Below are 17,425 nucleotides of genomic sequence, written 5' to 3'. Positions count from 1 at the left end.
TCATTAAAAATATTTTACATTTAAAAATCATCTGATTTCAAGTTACACGTTTTTACTTTCAGTAAATTTTTTTTTTTAATTTATTTCAAAAATAAAAAAATTACAAAACACTCTCACACCCATATATACATACAAGCTCTAAAGGTACTTAACTGTTAAATTTCCTATTCACAAAATCACTTCCTAATTTTTTCCATTTTTTAATAAAACCATCATTATCCATATTTTTGCTTTAAGTAAAATAGTCACTTTCCATATATTGATTAATATAACTTTTTACTTTCAAGAAATCTGGGACACTTTTGGTCATTTTCTGGCAATATATAAATTTTTTAACCAAACAAATAATTAAATTTACCAAACTTTGTTCTTTTCCAAATATAATGTCAATACAGTTTAATCTTTCTATTATATTTAACTCATTTTCTAACCATTCTCTTACTTGTTCCCAGATTTCTGAAATTCTACTGCATTCCCAAAACAAATGAACAAAAGTTTCCTCCTCTTTTATACAAAATACACATAAATTTGATTCTACTACATTTATCCGAAATAAAAAAGAATTTGTTCCTAAGATTCTATGGAGCAGGCGATATTGAAACCATCTAAGGCTCATATCATCCAACTTCTTAATCGAGTTATTCTTTTCCATCCACCATTTTTCATCGTGGTACACATTCAACTCACTTTCCCATTTTATTTCACTTTTTGGTCTAAAATACAAGCTAGTAACAAAGGTATCGTATATAGGTCTTACTCCCTTTTGATTTCTCATCAGAACTTCTAGAAATTTTGGTCTAAATGGAATATTCATATAGATATCAATGTTTTTCTTATTTCTAATCATTTTCTCGATGCACTGTACAATACCATAAAACATTGTGAATGGTGGGTAGAAATCAAATTTACTACAAAAATTGGCATAATTTAAAAAATTATTATTTTCATCTACAAAATCAAATACACGTACTATTCCTTTCTCATGCCACATTAAAAATATTTTACATTTAAAAATCATCTGATTTCAAGTTACATGTTTTTACTTTCAGTAAAATGATAAAATTCATTAACTTTCATTTTAAACTGTTATTATTGACTTTTTCAATCTAGTTTATTCAGTTGAAAAAAAAACAACTAAAGATACAAGTTGCACATGTTCCAGGAATTACATGAATTCTTTAAACACAACACAATGGTGTAGGAAATAAGGTGTCTTAAGTCTGAATGTGTGTTGTTTTAAAACAATTTTATCTTTATTCTTACCTTATAGACAGCCTTTTGGAAGTCTGGAGTCTGTTTCATTATCTCCATAACCACACCTTCCTCAAAACTGTCTTGGTTAAGTGTCTCTTTCTTGAGAGGAACCCCATTTAGGAGAACTTGTGGCAGTGAGGTGAGGCCAATGCGAGAGAAGTACTCTGCAGAACTCTGTTATCATGAAAGAAATGACACATTGAATAATAAACCTTAGTGGACTGATTGGTTGACTACTTGGTTTTAAAACAAGATTTGGGCTTATTTTATCTTTATCGTGTATTATATGTATTAGGACAATAAAACATTAATTCATGGTGTTTCAGGCTTTAAGTAATTTCTGATTCTCTTACAATTAAATATGTTGAAGCTAATTTCTTCTATTTGCATCATACGTTTAGTCATTTTTGTTCATAAATAACAAAGTGTACTAAAACGATAATAAGAATTAAAATCCTGAGTTAAAATGATTATCATCAACGACAGAGGCTCTTAAAACACCTCTTACTGCCTTTAAAAGTTAAAAAATCTCATGTGACTTGTCAAAAATGTAAACAAGCTGAATGCAACTGATAAAAGTAACTCATTGCCTGTGTCCTCCTCTTCTCTGTCTCTCAACACAGATACTGTCAATAGATAGTTCTCATTAATGAAAGCGATAGACAACATGATAGTAGCTTTTGCAGTAAGCCTTTCAGTGCTTCTCACTTCTTGCATAAACAATTCACAGAAAACATAACAGTTTCTAATGCACTTGCTTGCATTCCTTTCTCCCATTATCACTTTCAGGTAATGGGCTAAGAATGCAAAAGTAGTGAGCAGTCAATTTCCTACAGTTTCTCTGTGCACAGCGATGTGCTACCTAATATTTGTTTGTTCTATGTCATAATTTTGACTGTCACAATATGTTGATGTCATACTGACTATCTAGGTATAAGGTGTGAGCATATACAGCACTCTACTTACTATTCTACCATCATCATAATCTGAGTCTGAAGAAAACACCATGTTGACATCCTCATCTTGATACTGTGACCTGAATTCTGCAACCACTTGGTCTGCTGTCAAATCTCCAGCCTGGACCTTATCAAACACCTGACAACAGATAATATAGGAACATCTTCACTACCCTTTAGACCACCCAGGGCTATCAGTTCATGCTCATATAGTCCAACAAATGATTTGTAAAGGAAAGAAAAACTCATACTGATGACAATGTATAATTACATTGATACTATAACGTATAGAGTTATAAAATAGAGATTTCTGTTGTCAATATCAAGTACCATGCCAGGTTCCACATTTCTATGTTGCTAAGCACATGAACAATATGTAGTGCCTCAATATGAGAACCAGACAACTCTGGTGTTTTTAGCCTCCAAATTCTAAAAATATCAATTTAGCTAATAAATAGTCCAAGAACATCAGGTTTTTTTATGATGAGATTGTATTTATTATAACATAAGATTACAACAATAACTAAGATATATTTTGATTTCGCTGATTGGAGATTTTATAACAAAACTTCTCATTTTTATGAGGCACCTCCCTTTCGAGATATTAAATCTGTCGGTCATACACCGGCAGTGCAAATCTATCACCTTATGTTGGTTAATTTCGCATGTGAACACGGATTTTCTGATATGAATTATCTGAAATAAACCTTCCTACGTTTTCAAATGCATTCTGTAGTAACACTGACATTAGCCAAGAAGAGTGTGTTCCTTATCAAAATAGGGGAGGGGCAGAAATTCCTTTGAGGCCACATATAACACTATAAATACTTAGGGAATCCCCTTATAATAAAAGCAAAATAAATGTTATTCAAAGGAAAGTCTGATGGATTTACCTTTAAATACATACAATCAACAGAACATTTCCAATATACTTTCTCAAAACGACACCAGAAAGTAAATTAAATCAAATCAATCAGATGGTAACACCGGCAGGCTTTGTCAATTTCATCAATTTATTTCAAAGAGCTCTGTAATGTCCACTGAATTGAAATGCCAAATGCAACTACATAAAATTGAGCTACATTTTCAGTATGCTACCACAATATGCATAAAAATCAACACATCTCTGTCAGTATCAAGATCTGATTGATCAAGTATCTAGTGACACAAATGTAAACGTAAGTTTTACCCCAGTAACATGCTATATGTTGCAGTGACTATCCCTTAGATTGCCCCTTATCTTCATCAGTTGTACAGCTACCAGAGCACTTGAAAAGAATTCAATCAAGGTATGAAAAAGCTTAGTTCCTGGAACTAGCAGTTTTATAAGTATCAGTCACTTACATCAGTAAGAAAAGAAAGAGCAGCAGACACAGTGTTGGCTGTTTTCACAAAGTTGAAAGCCCTGTAGAGGGCGACACCTGCATCCTGTTCTCCATCCACTTCCTTCTCATTGTTCACTACAAACAGTAAGCCTAGTCTGGAAACAGAACAGCATGTTAACAGATGTCACTGGATTGTGTGCCTGTGCGTGTGCATGTGTGTGTGTGTGTGTGTGTGTGACAGAAGCTATTTAAAACAAACCACCAACCTTCAGTATTAGTAAGCCATTTTCTAATAATTACAAAAGGGTTGAACTCCTAAGCCAAAAAATATTAATGTTGAGAAGGTTCAACTTGGTACTTCAAACACACAGTACAAAATGATAAGTGTAAAAAGTAACTACACTCCCTTGCTTTCTTTGCCCCAAACATACCCACCAAGGCCTAGGTGTTGAGCTAAAAGTTGCTCACAATTTCCGTGTGCTTTAAAGGGCTTGCTAAATGACCACTAAACTATAAGACATCTCAGCCACAAAGTTTGATTTGATTGGCTAACAGCACATCTATTGAAAGCACTGAGCGCACAGATGTGTGAAAGTAATAGTACAGTAGGGATCAAAGTAGAGGTCAGGGCCCGGTTGCACCAACCGGTCGTAAGTGAGGCGTAGCAGTTGCGCCGGCGTAAACCGGGCGCAAAATGCTACGCCCGAGAAAAGCCAGTTGCACCAAACTGGAATAGTGTTTACGTCGGTCTTAACTTTGTCGTAAATTTACGCCTGCTAGCTAGGTGGAGTAAGTCGTTTTGCACTATGGCTAGGCTGGCACAGGGAAAGTTTGGTGACAATTATCGTAGTTAATGTACATATGTGGGTTGTTATTTGTTTGTTTCTTACACAAAACTTCCGTCTGCATAGCTTGGTTTTTAAAAAACTAATGATATATATATATATATATATATATATATATATATAAATGATTATTAAATGCATTATGTGTGTAGCCATGTACATGTATATGCATGTGTTCAAATTAAATCTTACCACTCATGTCTACACGCCTTGGCTCTCAGCAGTACGGTTTCTTTAATTCTTTTCACAATTTTTGACAAACCATAACTAACCATGAAAAAAATCGAAGGTCGATGCCTTCTTCAAGAATTGGCAACCCTCAGCGTCATGAAATCGTCGGCACTGTTGTAAAATTTTAAAAAGAAAGCAATGCTGGCTTTTTTGCATTATTTTCAGACTCAATAGTTTCGATTACAAATGTGAAGGTGTTCAAATCCATTAATAGAAATATGTACTGCCTCCAACGCGTTTTTCTCATTTACAACAGCATACTATAATAGCATACATAGCACACTATAATAATATTTTGATTCAGAATATATTTACGATTTTATTGCTATATATCCATGGCAAACAGCAAAGTTAACGTATTTTAACGTTCTTATTTCTAAATCAAAATGGAATAATTTCTCCGTCACTGAAATACTCCTTTTGTGTTTATTTATGTCATCATTCCATTGTGACTGCAGCTGAGAACTCCTCATTTGCCCAATTATACCATCCACGTATTGTTGGCCAGTGATGCAACGGAGCGTTACTTGGGCGTAGTTGCGACGATCAGTTTTTGTCTTGGTGCAACGGGCGTAAGCAGGGAGAGTAAACCTGGCGCACGGACGCCAGGCATTGCAGTTTACGACAGTCGTAGCCAAGTAAATTTACGCCCTGTTGGTGCAACCGGGCCCAGATGACTAAAAGAGTACAATGTGACATTGAATGTTTTACCTGATTGGGGCATTGTGCACATAGAATGATTCTGCCATCTTCAGCAAATCTCTGGCATCTGGCTGGGAAGGATCCACCATAAATACCTTGTGAGGACATATCAGAAGTTAATAAATGTTTTTGTCATTAATACATGCAATACTAGTAGGTAAAAGCTATCAAATATGCATTCACTTTATAAACATATTCGTTACTATTGTTCCATTTAAATAAACTGGCACATTGCACTAAACATGGAAAAAGTTTATGAACAGTGGATTATCTGCCCCTCAAACCATGCCTTTTTTTACACAAGTTCTCATTCTATATACCATGCACACTTCATTTCACATTGCAATTAATAAATTATGATTCAACAACAATATCTAAATAAGTCACAAAAAAAGGTAAGAAAGATGGAAAAAAGATACTGCCAGTTATCTAAAACAAAATTTGGGACATTTTCAAGTCAAAAATATTCCAAAGCCTAATAGGTCCAATGAAATAAGTAGTCCAATAATTTTCATAAAACAAGGCAGCAAAGGTGCCAAATGTACAAACACCAAGCAGAGCGGAAATAATTGATGCAAGTGTTTATTATAGTTTTAAGTGCATTTTAAGCATAATCATCACCAATATTTGTGCCACAATTTGATACATCTTTCAGTCCCTAGAATCATTCATGTAAGTTGAAGAATAATAAGTAACACAATTTTCATTTAATATTGTTTATGGCAGCACTGCACAAAATAAGCTTTTTGTTAATTCTATGTGTTATTACATAATGATAAACAGAAAATGAACACCAATCTAAAGAGTATCAGGACAATGCACCCCTGTAATGAATACTACTATAGGAATGAACAATGTGAAACTGAGAAAAATTAAAGCGCCTGCCTTTAATCAAAATGTATCTCCAGGCAGAGGTGGGTAAACAGATAATCTTACTTATCCAGGTATCCCTTTCATGAACTGACTCTTGTTATTGTTTTACCCCTCCCTCCCCCAGGTACCCCTCCCTCCCCCAGGTACCCCTCTCTCCCCCTGGTACCCCTCCCTCCCCTGGTACCCCTCTCTCACCCTGGTACCCCTGCCTCCCCCTGGTACCCCTCCCTCCCTCTGGTACCCCTACCTCCCCCAGGTACCCCTCTCTCCCCCTGGTGCCCCTCTCTCCCCCCGGTACCCCTCTCTCCCCCTGGTACCCACTCTTTCCCCCTTGTACCCCTCTCTCCCCCTGGTACCCCTCTCTCCCCCAATAATTAAGGTGCATCACAGGGTGGGGTAAACAGATAATCTCACTCATACAGGTGTCCTTTTGATGAACTTATTGTCATTTTAAATTGTTTCCCCACTACCCCTTGGAAAATTATTTTCTTTTTTTTCAGTTTCATTATTATTATTTACTTGACCTGTTATTCAAAAACTCACTTAGATCAAATGATGTAAAACTAATAAAATGGTGCTATTTGTTTACTTAAAAATGATATGCAATGGCAAATTTACAAAACTTGCATCTTTTCAATTTTATGATTTTAAGCAATAGCAACTGTATGTTTTGGCCAAAAAAGAAGACACTGATAATAAAGAAGATACATTCTTACCAAAGGTTAATGAATCTATTGGGACATTCGAAGATAGTCCAAGTGGTCTTATGGCAAGAACAGATTCCAGAAAAATTGTGATAATCAGTGTTTTGGTGGTAAAATGGAATTTATTATATATTCTCCGACTTGTTTACAATGTATTCATTGTGAAATGATCTCATACAAACAGTTGCTATCCCTTTCAGGTAACCTCTCATGGCTGTTTATGCTGGTAAGTGAGCTTCCTGAATCATGTAATAATTAGCCAATACCTTTGTTTTTATTATGCTTTTTGTCTTCTTTCTTATTATCAGTAAAATATTCAAGAAATGTATAAATGCCTCAAATAGATAAATGAAAAGCAGCTATATTCTTTCCTGGGAAGAATGGGGGCTGGAAATATGGTCTGGCAAATGTGGTTTGAACAAATGTCAGACAGCATAAGCAAAGATAACAGCTACGGAGATGACACAGACACATAATCTGAATACGAATAGTTTGTATATATTAAACAAGTAAAAGTAGTTTTAGGCATTAAGATAAACTGAAATGAAGATTACTTAGGTCACCATTCCTATTTATTTTCTGTACAACATATGAAATAATGTTTCATATTAAATGCTTTTCTAGTTGTTAAAACCATAAAAATTGTACTGAAGAGATTATATCAAAATTTGAAGAAAACATTACTAAAGAATTGGTATTTAAGAAAACACTGACCATTGTAAAAAAGTTTTTGGCGACATGTCTTAGCATCCCAGGGAAGGTGGGTCTGAGCATGTCCTGAACACTGCTGGGCCATTGCTGGTATCTTCTGTCCTTCTCAAGATCATTGATATACTGAAATACAGGTATTATCTGAGTCTATCTAGGTGAATAAATAATCTATTCATTTTAATGACTTTGTTCTTTTACAAAATTATATTTTAGGTCAAAACAGGAGTCACCCAACATAAAGCTCTATCTCTATATGCACAACCTTATGTCGACCTTATAACAAATCCAATCATTCCAGTTAGAGAGTAACCCATCTGGAATTATTCATACCCTTTGTTCCCTGTCTGCCCAGATATTATTAGCTTCTCCATCCAGGCCTTAAAAATGGATTACGTGTTTACTAACACTACCCAAAGTTCTTTTAGCACTAACACCATATTAACCAAATAACCAGTGAATCAACCAGCACACCAACGCGATTCCAAGCACTAATATTCATCCGCTCTGGTAGTGGTGGTTAATTTGCAGTTTATGTGGTTAATATAGGTGTTAGTGCTGAAAGATCTGCAGGTAGTGTTAGTAAACTCCTAATCCATTAATAAGGCCTGTCATCTCTTCACCCCTTCCCTGACTGTCCATATATCATTCCTTTCATCTGTCTACCAACTACTGATGTTTATTTATCCATAAATTGATTGTTTGATTTTTTGCCCCTTCAACTTTCTGGGTAAAAACTTTCTCTGGCTTACCTGTATGGGCCCATTCCGGATATCTACAGCATAACTGGTACCTGTTTCTTTCAAGTCAAGCTTAAGGAGGCTACTTAGGCTTTCACCCTAATACATCAAACAGCATATAAGTATTACAGGATATAGGATAGCAAGCAAAACACTATTTGAACACCTAAAGAAAAACTGTTTTGACCTATTTTGCTGCACCTCCTCTCAGCAGGCTTCCTGATTATGATCAACACATGCATGATGTCAACTGAAGCTGGTCTCCCAGCTGTCAGTAAGGCAAATCCTGGTCAGCACTAGTGTAGAGAGATAGGTAGTGCCAAGTAACTTTGGCCACGGAGTTATTTTATATTTACAAGAAACTGAAATTTAATAAAACCACAGCTTTTTGCCAAAAGTTAATCTCAGATTCAAATATTTAGCACATATCATTCTTAATTCAAATCAACTTAACCATTATCTACCTACTTTGGCAACTTTTTAAGACAGGCTTGACTACCATGTTCCATTTTTCTTTTTGGTATAGAATCGAAGCACAAACTACTTACCTTAATACCCATACTGTATAAGCCTTCCATAATCTTGGCATCAGCTCGTAATGTATCCAGCAAAGTGAACACATCACTGATATCAAGGTCATATTGTAGGCCATTGAAGAATAGAGCTGATTCCCCAGGGAGAATGTTCAAATACTGCTCAAAATACTGCAATTAATTAAGAATGGACTGGCTAAGAATGCAGCACTAATCATATGGCATATTTCATATTATTATTTAATTACATAATGGTAACATAAGGAGATATACCTTGAAAACTTGAGTGTGCTACAATTACATTTACACAGCATACTTTTTTAGCCCCTTTGGCTTTAACAGAAATGTGTCTCATATTCTTGATACATGTTTAATTACCAAACATATCCCAATTTATAAAATGACCACTTCAATGATACACCCGTAAAAAACAGAGCTGGTATAATTAAGTCCCAGGCACATTGTGTAAGACAAATCTTAGATCTTGCATATAAATGCAATCTTTCATTGGTTGTAGGTTCTAATTAGTTTTGACACTTGTCTAAATCTTTCTTTGAGAAAACCTACTTAGTGTTATACGTAACAATTACATAATGAAATAATGATGTAAAATGAATATAGCTGTTGAAATTAGCTTTTTATTGTAAATCTTGGTTGGTTAAGAAGAAAGCCATGTTCCTGCCACCCGATCTTAATCCTTAAAGACTTAAACTGGATTACCATCGATGAAAGAGTATTTTTTAAATAATTTACAATGATATATGTCATTAATGAAAGAGTAGTATTTAAAAAATTTACAATGATATATACCATTTATGAAAGAGTAGATTTTAGTAAAATTACAATAATATACACCATTTATAAAAAAGTAGTTTTTAGAAAAATTACAATGATATGTAAGTCTGGAAATGTACTCCTACGTTCCATTTATCTATCAGACATACATGAGTGAATATCTATAATATGACACCATTTTGCAGATAATGGACCCACCTTTTGGTTTTGCTTTACCTCCTTACGCATGTCATCTTTGACACTGACTTTAGCCAGAGACCTAGAAAATTAATCTCAGAGAGTATGCCAAGACAACTCACTCCTCATGATTATCATTGATTCAAACAATTAAATTAATCAATAAGTTAACATAAAATGATTAGTCCGTTTCCTGGCTTATCTTGAAAATTTCATCAAAATCCATCTATAACATTTTGCATTATATTATTGCTAACAGACAAACAATCAAAATCATCCTCCTTGAGACAGGCAACATATTAAGTCATGTTCTCACTGACAGAAGTGTGCAGTCTTTGCTGTGACCTTTACTGCTATACAGCAAATGCCCCTCTTAACACATCTATAAATATACTGATAGGCAAGGCATGCAAATGTTCAATGATATTCTTTCAGATAGTTCCAACCCTGTCCAGAATGTATAGCAATAATGCCAATTAGAAAAGTAAGAGTTAATGAGGGAGAGAGAGAGAGAGAGAGAGACCCTTACATGGCTCGAGATGGAAAATTTTGACTGAGATCTTGTAATGTTTCCAACATATCTTCATCTGCTGAGCTCAGCACTTTCTCAGCTGTCTGAAAACTCAGGTCTGTAAAAAAAAAAAAAAAAGACCAAGCTTTGGGGAAAACTTGTATGAACATTTTGGTTACATGGGTGAAAGTTGAAAAAACTGATCATCCTGAAAATATATCTGAGGCCTTAACTTTGAAACTATTCTGCAAGAGACAAATGTGAACATAAATTTTGAAGTGAGACACTGAAACATGTCTGCTTTGCATATCAGTAATAAGTGTTGGATGACAGAGCAGAACAAATCAATGGATTCAAGTCAAATCACCTGAGGGAAAGAAAAAGGCTTTTGTGCAGTGATAGCATGCTAAATAGCTCATGGTCACTAGATAGAACAATCATCTTTTTTTTTTTTACAATTCACTAGACTTCATACAAGGACCCCGTAACTCGAAAGCATCACGTATTGCCAATAGCGATATCACATAGAGGCTACAATGTATTATATGGGGCCGAGCATGGGCAAGTTATGGAATCAAGACGCTTGCCCTTGGTCGCAATGCGTGATACTTTCGAGTTACGGGGCCCAATTATGTAATATATTAATCAATACTTTTATGTTGTGCTTACAAAACCATGTTCACAACACTTCTGTACTCTGACAACAATATACTCATATACATAATACTCTTTATTAGAAACTGACAGGACTGTCACAAATTTACAACTCTATATCTTTGTACAGTTGTTGTTAAGATATTAAGTGACATTTTACCTGCTTCAAAGAAAGAATCCAATGACGTGAAATCTAAACCAAACAGACATACAATTTCAAGCAGTGCACATTTGCTGAAACTAATTCTTGTTTTAGTGCTATTTGTTACCAAGACTACACAGAAATCTGTGGTAGGCATAGAGTAGTAAGTCAAAGCAATATTGCAAAGGAAATCTTTGATAAAATAAATGGAAATTACATGTTGACATTTGTCAATCAACCCTTTTTTCCTGCAAAAGAGTGTTATTTGGTTCAGTGCAGCCCTGTCGGACAACAGCACCACTGTGTCGTGGGCCAACTTTCTTATATGGGGAAATGATCTTGAGCATCAGAATGACTGGCAGGATGGGATTAAGATACAAAGTCACCATGTGTGAACATAATATACGTTCTGAAGAAATACCCTTAGAAAAAAAAAAACAGTGTTTTGCATGTTTTGCATGACAGGCATGTGTGTTTGTCACCCTGACTGGATAATGAACCTATTCAATACACCTAAAAACCATAGAAAATGATCTAAGGCTACCAAACCAGTTTATCATAATGCTTAAAAAACCAGTTAAATAATTTTAGAGGGATTTCTCAGGAAAAAGAAAAGTTATTTGACAAACCATTTGGAACTGTTTTTATTTAATATATGTTAATTAAGAGATATATCTCAACTGAATTGCACCCAGTTTCTATTATTACTAAAATCATTATTCTGATCACTTATTAATCATAAATGGAAAGTTTCGTGTAGTTTAACTACTCATCTAAATTATATTTTATATAATTATATTTTAGTGCTAGGTATTGTAGCCTACTGTCATATCCTAATATATGTGTATATTTTTGCCAGCATATGCTGGCACATAATATTACTATCATTATATATATATATAATGATTACACACTATAAGGAGTTAATTGCAAGCTGTATAATGTAGTATTACTTTTTTTATAACTCCATATTTCTAAACCCACTGTCTGATTGCATTGCCCCACCCTCTAGCCAAAAAGATTACAAAACTCACTTTGAAAATTCATCCACCAATCTAATAATGACACCTATATGAAAAACTTTTGTACATACCCTGTAACTGCCAAACTTTCAGAGGGGATAGCTCATTGCTACTCATCATAAGATGTTTCTTGAATTCTTTCAATTTCTCCTTCAAATCAGGATGCTTCATTCTGAATACAAAAAATAACAAAATATTATACTGAAATGATCTATAATACCCCAACAACATTTTTCAACAGTAGCCTCTTTTGCACAGTATTCTTTTTATAATGAAAAATAATAAGCTCAACAGTTTTGATTTACTCAGTTATATTATACTAAGATAATAAAAATTGATTCTAATACTGGATGAAATGCAGAACAGAGATTTGACATTATCACAATTCAGGTCTTCAGGTGAACTAATTTTGAGTTGACATCTTTGCCATATGATGAGTCTGTGCAGGAAGACACATACTACTGTGCCAGATGACTCACCCAGCTACACAACTCCTCCCATATTTTTCACCCAAAAAAAAACATTATGATCCTCCACAAACGGGACTGCAGGGTTTTGATGAAGAATGAAAGAGGAATGATGAGCCAAATGAACATCCCACCCTCACCAAGCACAGTGGCCTACACTACCAACTAAAGCATCTATGGATTCAGGCCCTACGGCACATCCTACAAACTGGCAATCATTACTGTTTACCTTTACACATTAATATATTGAGAATTTTAAAGGGGCATACAAACCGAAGGAGGGTGCTATCATAATTGTTCAGATGACATAAGAGTGGTGTCTAAAATTATCTTATATAATCATCAGCATTAGATGTATTTATTATTCATTTAAACAAAATTTTAACTTCCTTTTTTGTCCCCTATTTGCATTCAGTTTTACACTCTGCTGTCTTTGAAAACTACTAATACTATCAGGGCTTCCCAACCAGTGTGGCAATTGCATCATTTGACGCTGCCACAGTGCAAGGTTTCCAAACATTAAACTTCTTATTTATCTCTGCTGACATGGTATTACCCTCTCTATTATAATCCTACTTTTATTTGTGCAACTTTTGTGTTGTACTTCCTTCTGCTTTTTATCCCTTTTATGTGCTAAAATGTTTTTTTCTTTGCATCGTCCACTGCACCGACTTGTTAAATCAGGGCAGTCATGTGGTACGCCTGCTCACTCTGCCAAATAACTGAGCAATTTTTCCACACTTCTTCCTGTCCATTCATTCATATGCTAGTATCTAAGTCACGTGACACGCGGGTATGTTACAATCGCGGGATGTAAATGCAATTTCTAGTTCTTTATTTTTACGCACTGGGCACTTGTTAGAGGTTAAATTTGAAATAGATCTTGTTTATTTGCCGTGTTTGATGCTGTGAAAGTGCTGTTTTTGTGAATAATTTCCAACTAAAAATGCTTTGTATCCCGTTTTATATCCCTGAGTTTCACATTTAAGAAAATCTATAGTTTTCAGAAAAAAAAGCACTATGTGACTGTCACTTTTACCGTAGTGATGAGAACACAATGCCCTGAACATCCTTTCCTTCATCATCTTCCAAGTCATCTTCCTCATCTTCACCAGCTGTAATTACAAACAAACACATCAGAAGAGGACTTAACCATAAGTTTGCTTAAAGCTTCAAGTCATCTGCTAGTAAGCAGATAAAACTTTTTACAGAGATTCAAAACAACTAAAACATATATGTATGCATGAAACAGATAGAATGCAATTTCTTTGTGTTCGCAGAGGAACAAATAATAACAAAATGTTGCAAATTTTACTAATTCACCTATTCACAAAACATCATTTAATGTCATTTTAAATTCTATTTACATGCACACATTCTAAGGTCCTTACTGCTCAATTACATTCTCTTTACATGTGATATTACTGTTTACTATAGAAAATCATATTTACTTGATAATGAGAAACAAAAATCAAAGCAATGAATATACTCAGTAGAAATATTAGTAGTATCAATCACTCAGTTTCTTTAACAGTTCATTTGATCTACATCTAAAACTAGATCTTGTCAATGGGTAGCCACCGCAAATCTTCTCACTTCCTCATATTCTTAAGAGTAGCTCACCCTCATGAACCCATGACATCTATGATAGTGCCTGGGTTTTATATGTAAAATTATTGCAAATAAACTTGATGACAACAGAATACAAGGCAACAAAGCTGTCAAATGTACAGACAAAAAGCAGAAAAATACACATGCAGAAAATATGTAATTTTGTCAATTTTGATGCAATAATAAATAATTATGGAATAACAGCACAGCCAATCAACACTGAATTTAAATCATGCACAACAGGTAAATATGGTCAATAAGATAACAGTTTCAGGACCATGAGAGTTCAAATTCACATAATGAAAATCCCAATATGTGAAAAATGATGACAGGGCATTAAATACTTCTACATAATATTTGAAGACAAACACCAATACTATTACTTATGTAGAAATGCAGAAAATGTACAGAGCTTCAGGTGGATAGGAGTTAAAATCACATCTTGAAAATGCCAGTGTTTGAATAATAATAATAAATTAAAAAAGAAAAAAAAATTCCAATAAAGCTGCTGTTCAAACTTTGTGAAACAGAAAGCAATCACGCTGATTTTCCAACACAAGCTGCGCTTCTAGCCTAAGAATCTATTTAGTAAGTTTGACTTGTAAATCGTATGGGGGGAAAAAAAACCATGCCACTTCCAGTGTTGAGCCTGACATGCTCTATCTAATGCAAAAAAGAGGTCTCTAGCATTAACAGTTCCAGAATTAGAGAGAGTTTTCAGTTTCGGCATCCAATGGCAGCTGCTTCCGTGAACATGCACCGATTGACCCCAAACTCAAGGAGATGAAAGAGGACCCTAATGGTAACACCTGCCAATAATATTATAGGTGAGGTCTGTGTTGTTTCTGAATATCTGCACAAAAAAAATTTTTTTTTTTTTGTAAAAAATTCCCATTTTTAGAAAATTTTGGCCTGTTTCACCTTGAAATAAAGGTCAAATCGATGGGCATATTTGAAATCTCCACATATAACTTTTGGTCAGCCATCTGTAGAAAATTTTCCTATAATTCCTTTGGTTTAGGAGATATTGAGCATTTAATTTTGCAAACTTTGGACAAGGGTGCACTGTAATGAGTACCACACCTAGACCCCAGCACTGATGAAGCCCAAATTTTACGCGGATCGAGTTGAGATTAAAAGTGACCTAAATCCAAGGCCCGTAGTCTAGGAGGAGAAGCAGTACAGTGTTCCAGAAAAACCATCGGACAGCCGGACAAATCTGGCACAAATAGAAAATGTCCGACTTGTAACGTCAACATATCAGTCACAATGTCTGTATTATCAAAAAGCAGAGCATTTAAAATACTAAGTCCTGGCCCACTTGTCAGTGCTTTTTGCCACTGCATGAACTGAAGCTCCAGCACAAAAAAGTAGGTCATGAATTCATACTTTTAAAATAACTTTTGCCCTAATGAGCATTTTTTAGCCTACCTGCGAAATTCTGGGGTTTCATGCATTGTTTGTACAACTTTTTATTAACTTAAAGCAAATGCATAGTCTACTGGAACTTACTTTATTGTTTTGATCCCAAATTGAATATCCATGCTTGGACTCTTAATCGGATTCTCCCAAATAACTCAAACGTATAGTAAAAAAAAAAAAAAATGACACCGATGTGTATTCCCCACTACTACACTTTTGGCCTACCACTGCTGAACCGGTTCAGGCCAGTTAATACAAGCCACCGAGTTGAGGGGTGAACACATGTCGACAGTGCAGATACAGTGGTGAAGATCCCTGTCTTCCTACCTGTAGCTGACCAAGGCAGATATCGTTTTGATTCCTGCTCAGCTGCCATAAAGTACAGTGATTAAAACGGTGTAAACTTTTTTTTTTTTTAAAGCGAATAGTGGATTTTAAAAATAAATGTGAGATGATATAAATAGCTTTTTTTTTTCAATCCAACATGCATATTGGATCATTATGTTCATGTGTATTTATCATATTTGATATTTTCAATTGGTAATTTATGTGATAAAAGTTTAATTTAAAATAAATTTCAAATATTTACATAGTGATTAAAATTTAAGGTTAGTTATTATTAATAATAAATATGATATAATTAAAGCAACATCTGAGCACCATTACATGGCTTTCTCTTGCAATTTTTAAAATAAATAAGGATTTTAAAAACATAAACAATTGTAGATAAGCATTTTGCATTTTCTTACTACCAGTATTTTGCGTGTACACATGGAAGAGTTTAATGTATGTATTACATAAATATCCAGTACAATTATTTACTTTTAGAAGATTTTTCAGGCAGTACATTTATTCTACCAAAATATTATTGTTTTCAGAAGATATTTTCAATTTGATTGATATTTTTTTGAATTCCAAAATTTTATATGTACAATGTAATTCTAAATCCAGAAAGATTTGACAATTAAATCAAGGTCTTGCTATAACTAGTATTGATGTAATAGAGATAAATGTCCAGTTGGCTGTTTTTTTTTTTTTTTTTTTGACCAGTAAATTTTTAGTCAGACCAGTAGATTTTAAGAAATTGGTGATTCGAATGGCCAGAAAGCTGAAAAGTTTAAGTCACAGACTGTAACATGCTGAAAAATAAGGCCACTATTTCTCAGTGTGCTGCTGTTGTTATTGGACTTGTCTTTATAATTAAAACATGAAAATTGATATGCTTTTCAAATGTCTGACATGATCAGAAAATGTCAGACTGGTGCCCAAAGTTTTTCGGGAACACTGGCAATATGATGATGTGGCAGCGGAACAGACAGGTTGGGACTAAAACTATGTGTACTGCCAGAGCCTATGCTGGTGGTACAATAAATATGACCTCCTCTACATGGAGTCTGATGATAAAAACTTGCAATTTAAACTAATGGTCTTTATATAGCTCACAGTTACTTTTAAAGACAAGTATCAACAACTACTTTAAAAGAGAAGAGGTGCTGTCAACATACATGAAGTGGATAACGACAGCTTGAATAGTCTGTATATTACTAGTATATATATATATATATATATATATATATATATATATATATATATTTGTGTGTTTCTTGCTTTCTACAAATAATGTCTTTTTTGCGCTTTCATGCACATACATACTCACCCACATACATTCACACATAGAAATATAGCACAATATAGCATAAAGGTCACAATGAATGCTTTTTGTTGAGATAAGGCGAACGGTTGCTGTTTTCTC

The 17,425-nt window shown here is 34.4% G+C and overlaps 1 protein-coding gene across 4 annotated transcripts in view; it reads right to left on the bottom strand.

Moving 5' to 3' along the window:
* The window catches only part of LOC106174114 (UDP-glucose:glycoprotein glucosyltransferase 1), a 58,016-nt gene that overhangs the window by 26,738 nt on the left and 13,853 nt on the right, over positions 1 to 17,425 (bottom strand). For all 4 annotated transcript variants that reach the window (XM_087018913.1, XM_087018914.1, XM_087018915.1 and 1 more), the window contains 11 exons: positions 13,679 to 13,754; positions 12,244 to 12,344; positions 10,373 to 10,472; positions 9,865 to 9,925; positions 8,887 to 9,042; positions 8,351 to 8,437; positions 7,605 to 7,724; positions 5,323 to 5,408; positions 3,555 to 3,690; positions 2,221 to 2,349; positions 1,264 to 1,428 (listed from right to left, as the gene is read on the bottom strand). In XM_087018913.1, the coding sequence (XP_086875039.1) occupies positions 1,264 to 1,428; positions 2,221 to 2,349; positions 3,555 to 3,690; positions 5,323 to 5,408; positions 7,605 to 7,724; positions 8,351 to 8,437; positions 8,887 to 9,042; positions 9,865 to 9,925; positions 10,373 to 10,472; positions 12,244 to 12,344; positions 13,679 to 13,754 (1,217 nt within the window). The remainder of the gene's footprint in view (positions 1 to 1,263; positions 1,429 to 2,220; positions 2,350 to 3,554; positions 3,691 to 5,322; positions 5,409 to 7,604; positions 7,725 to 8,350; positions 8,438 to 8,886; positions 9,043 to 9,864; positions 9,926 to 10,372; positions 10,473 to 12,243; positions 12,345 to 13,678; positions 13,755 to 17,425) is intronic.

The sequence above is a fragment of the Lingula anatina genome, chromosome 8, assembly GCF_051362555.1.
Source record: "Lingula anatina isolate TDL-2025a chromosome 8, LinAna3.0, whole genome shotgun sequence".
In the NCBI taxonomy this organism is placed as follows: domain Eukaryota; kingdom Metazoa; phylum Brachiopoda; class Lingulata; order Lingulida; family Lingulidae; genus Lingula; species Lingula anatina.
This window is presented reverse-complemented; position numbering and strand designations above follow the sequence as displayed.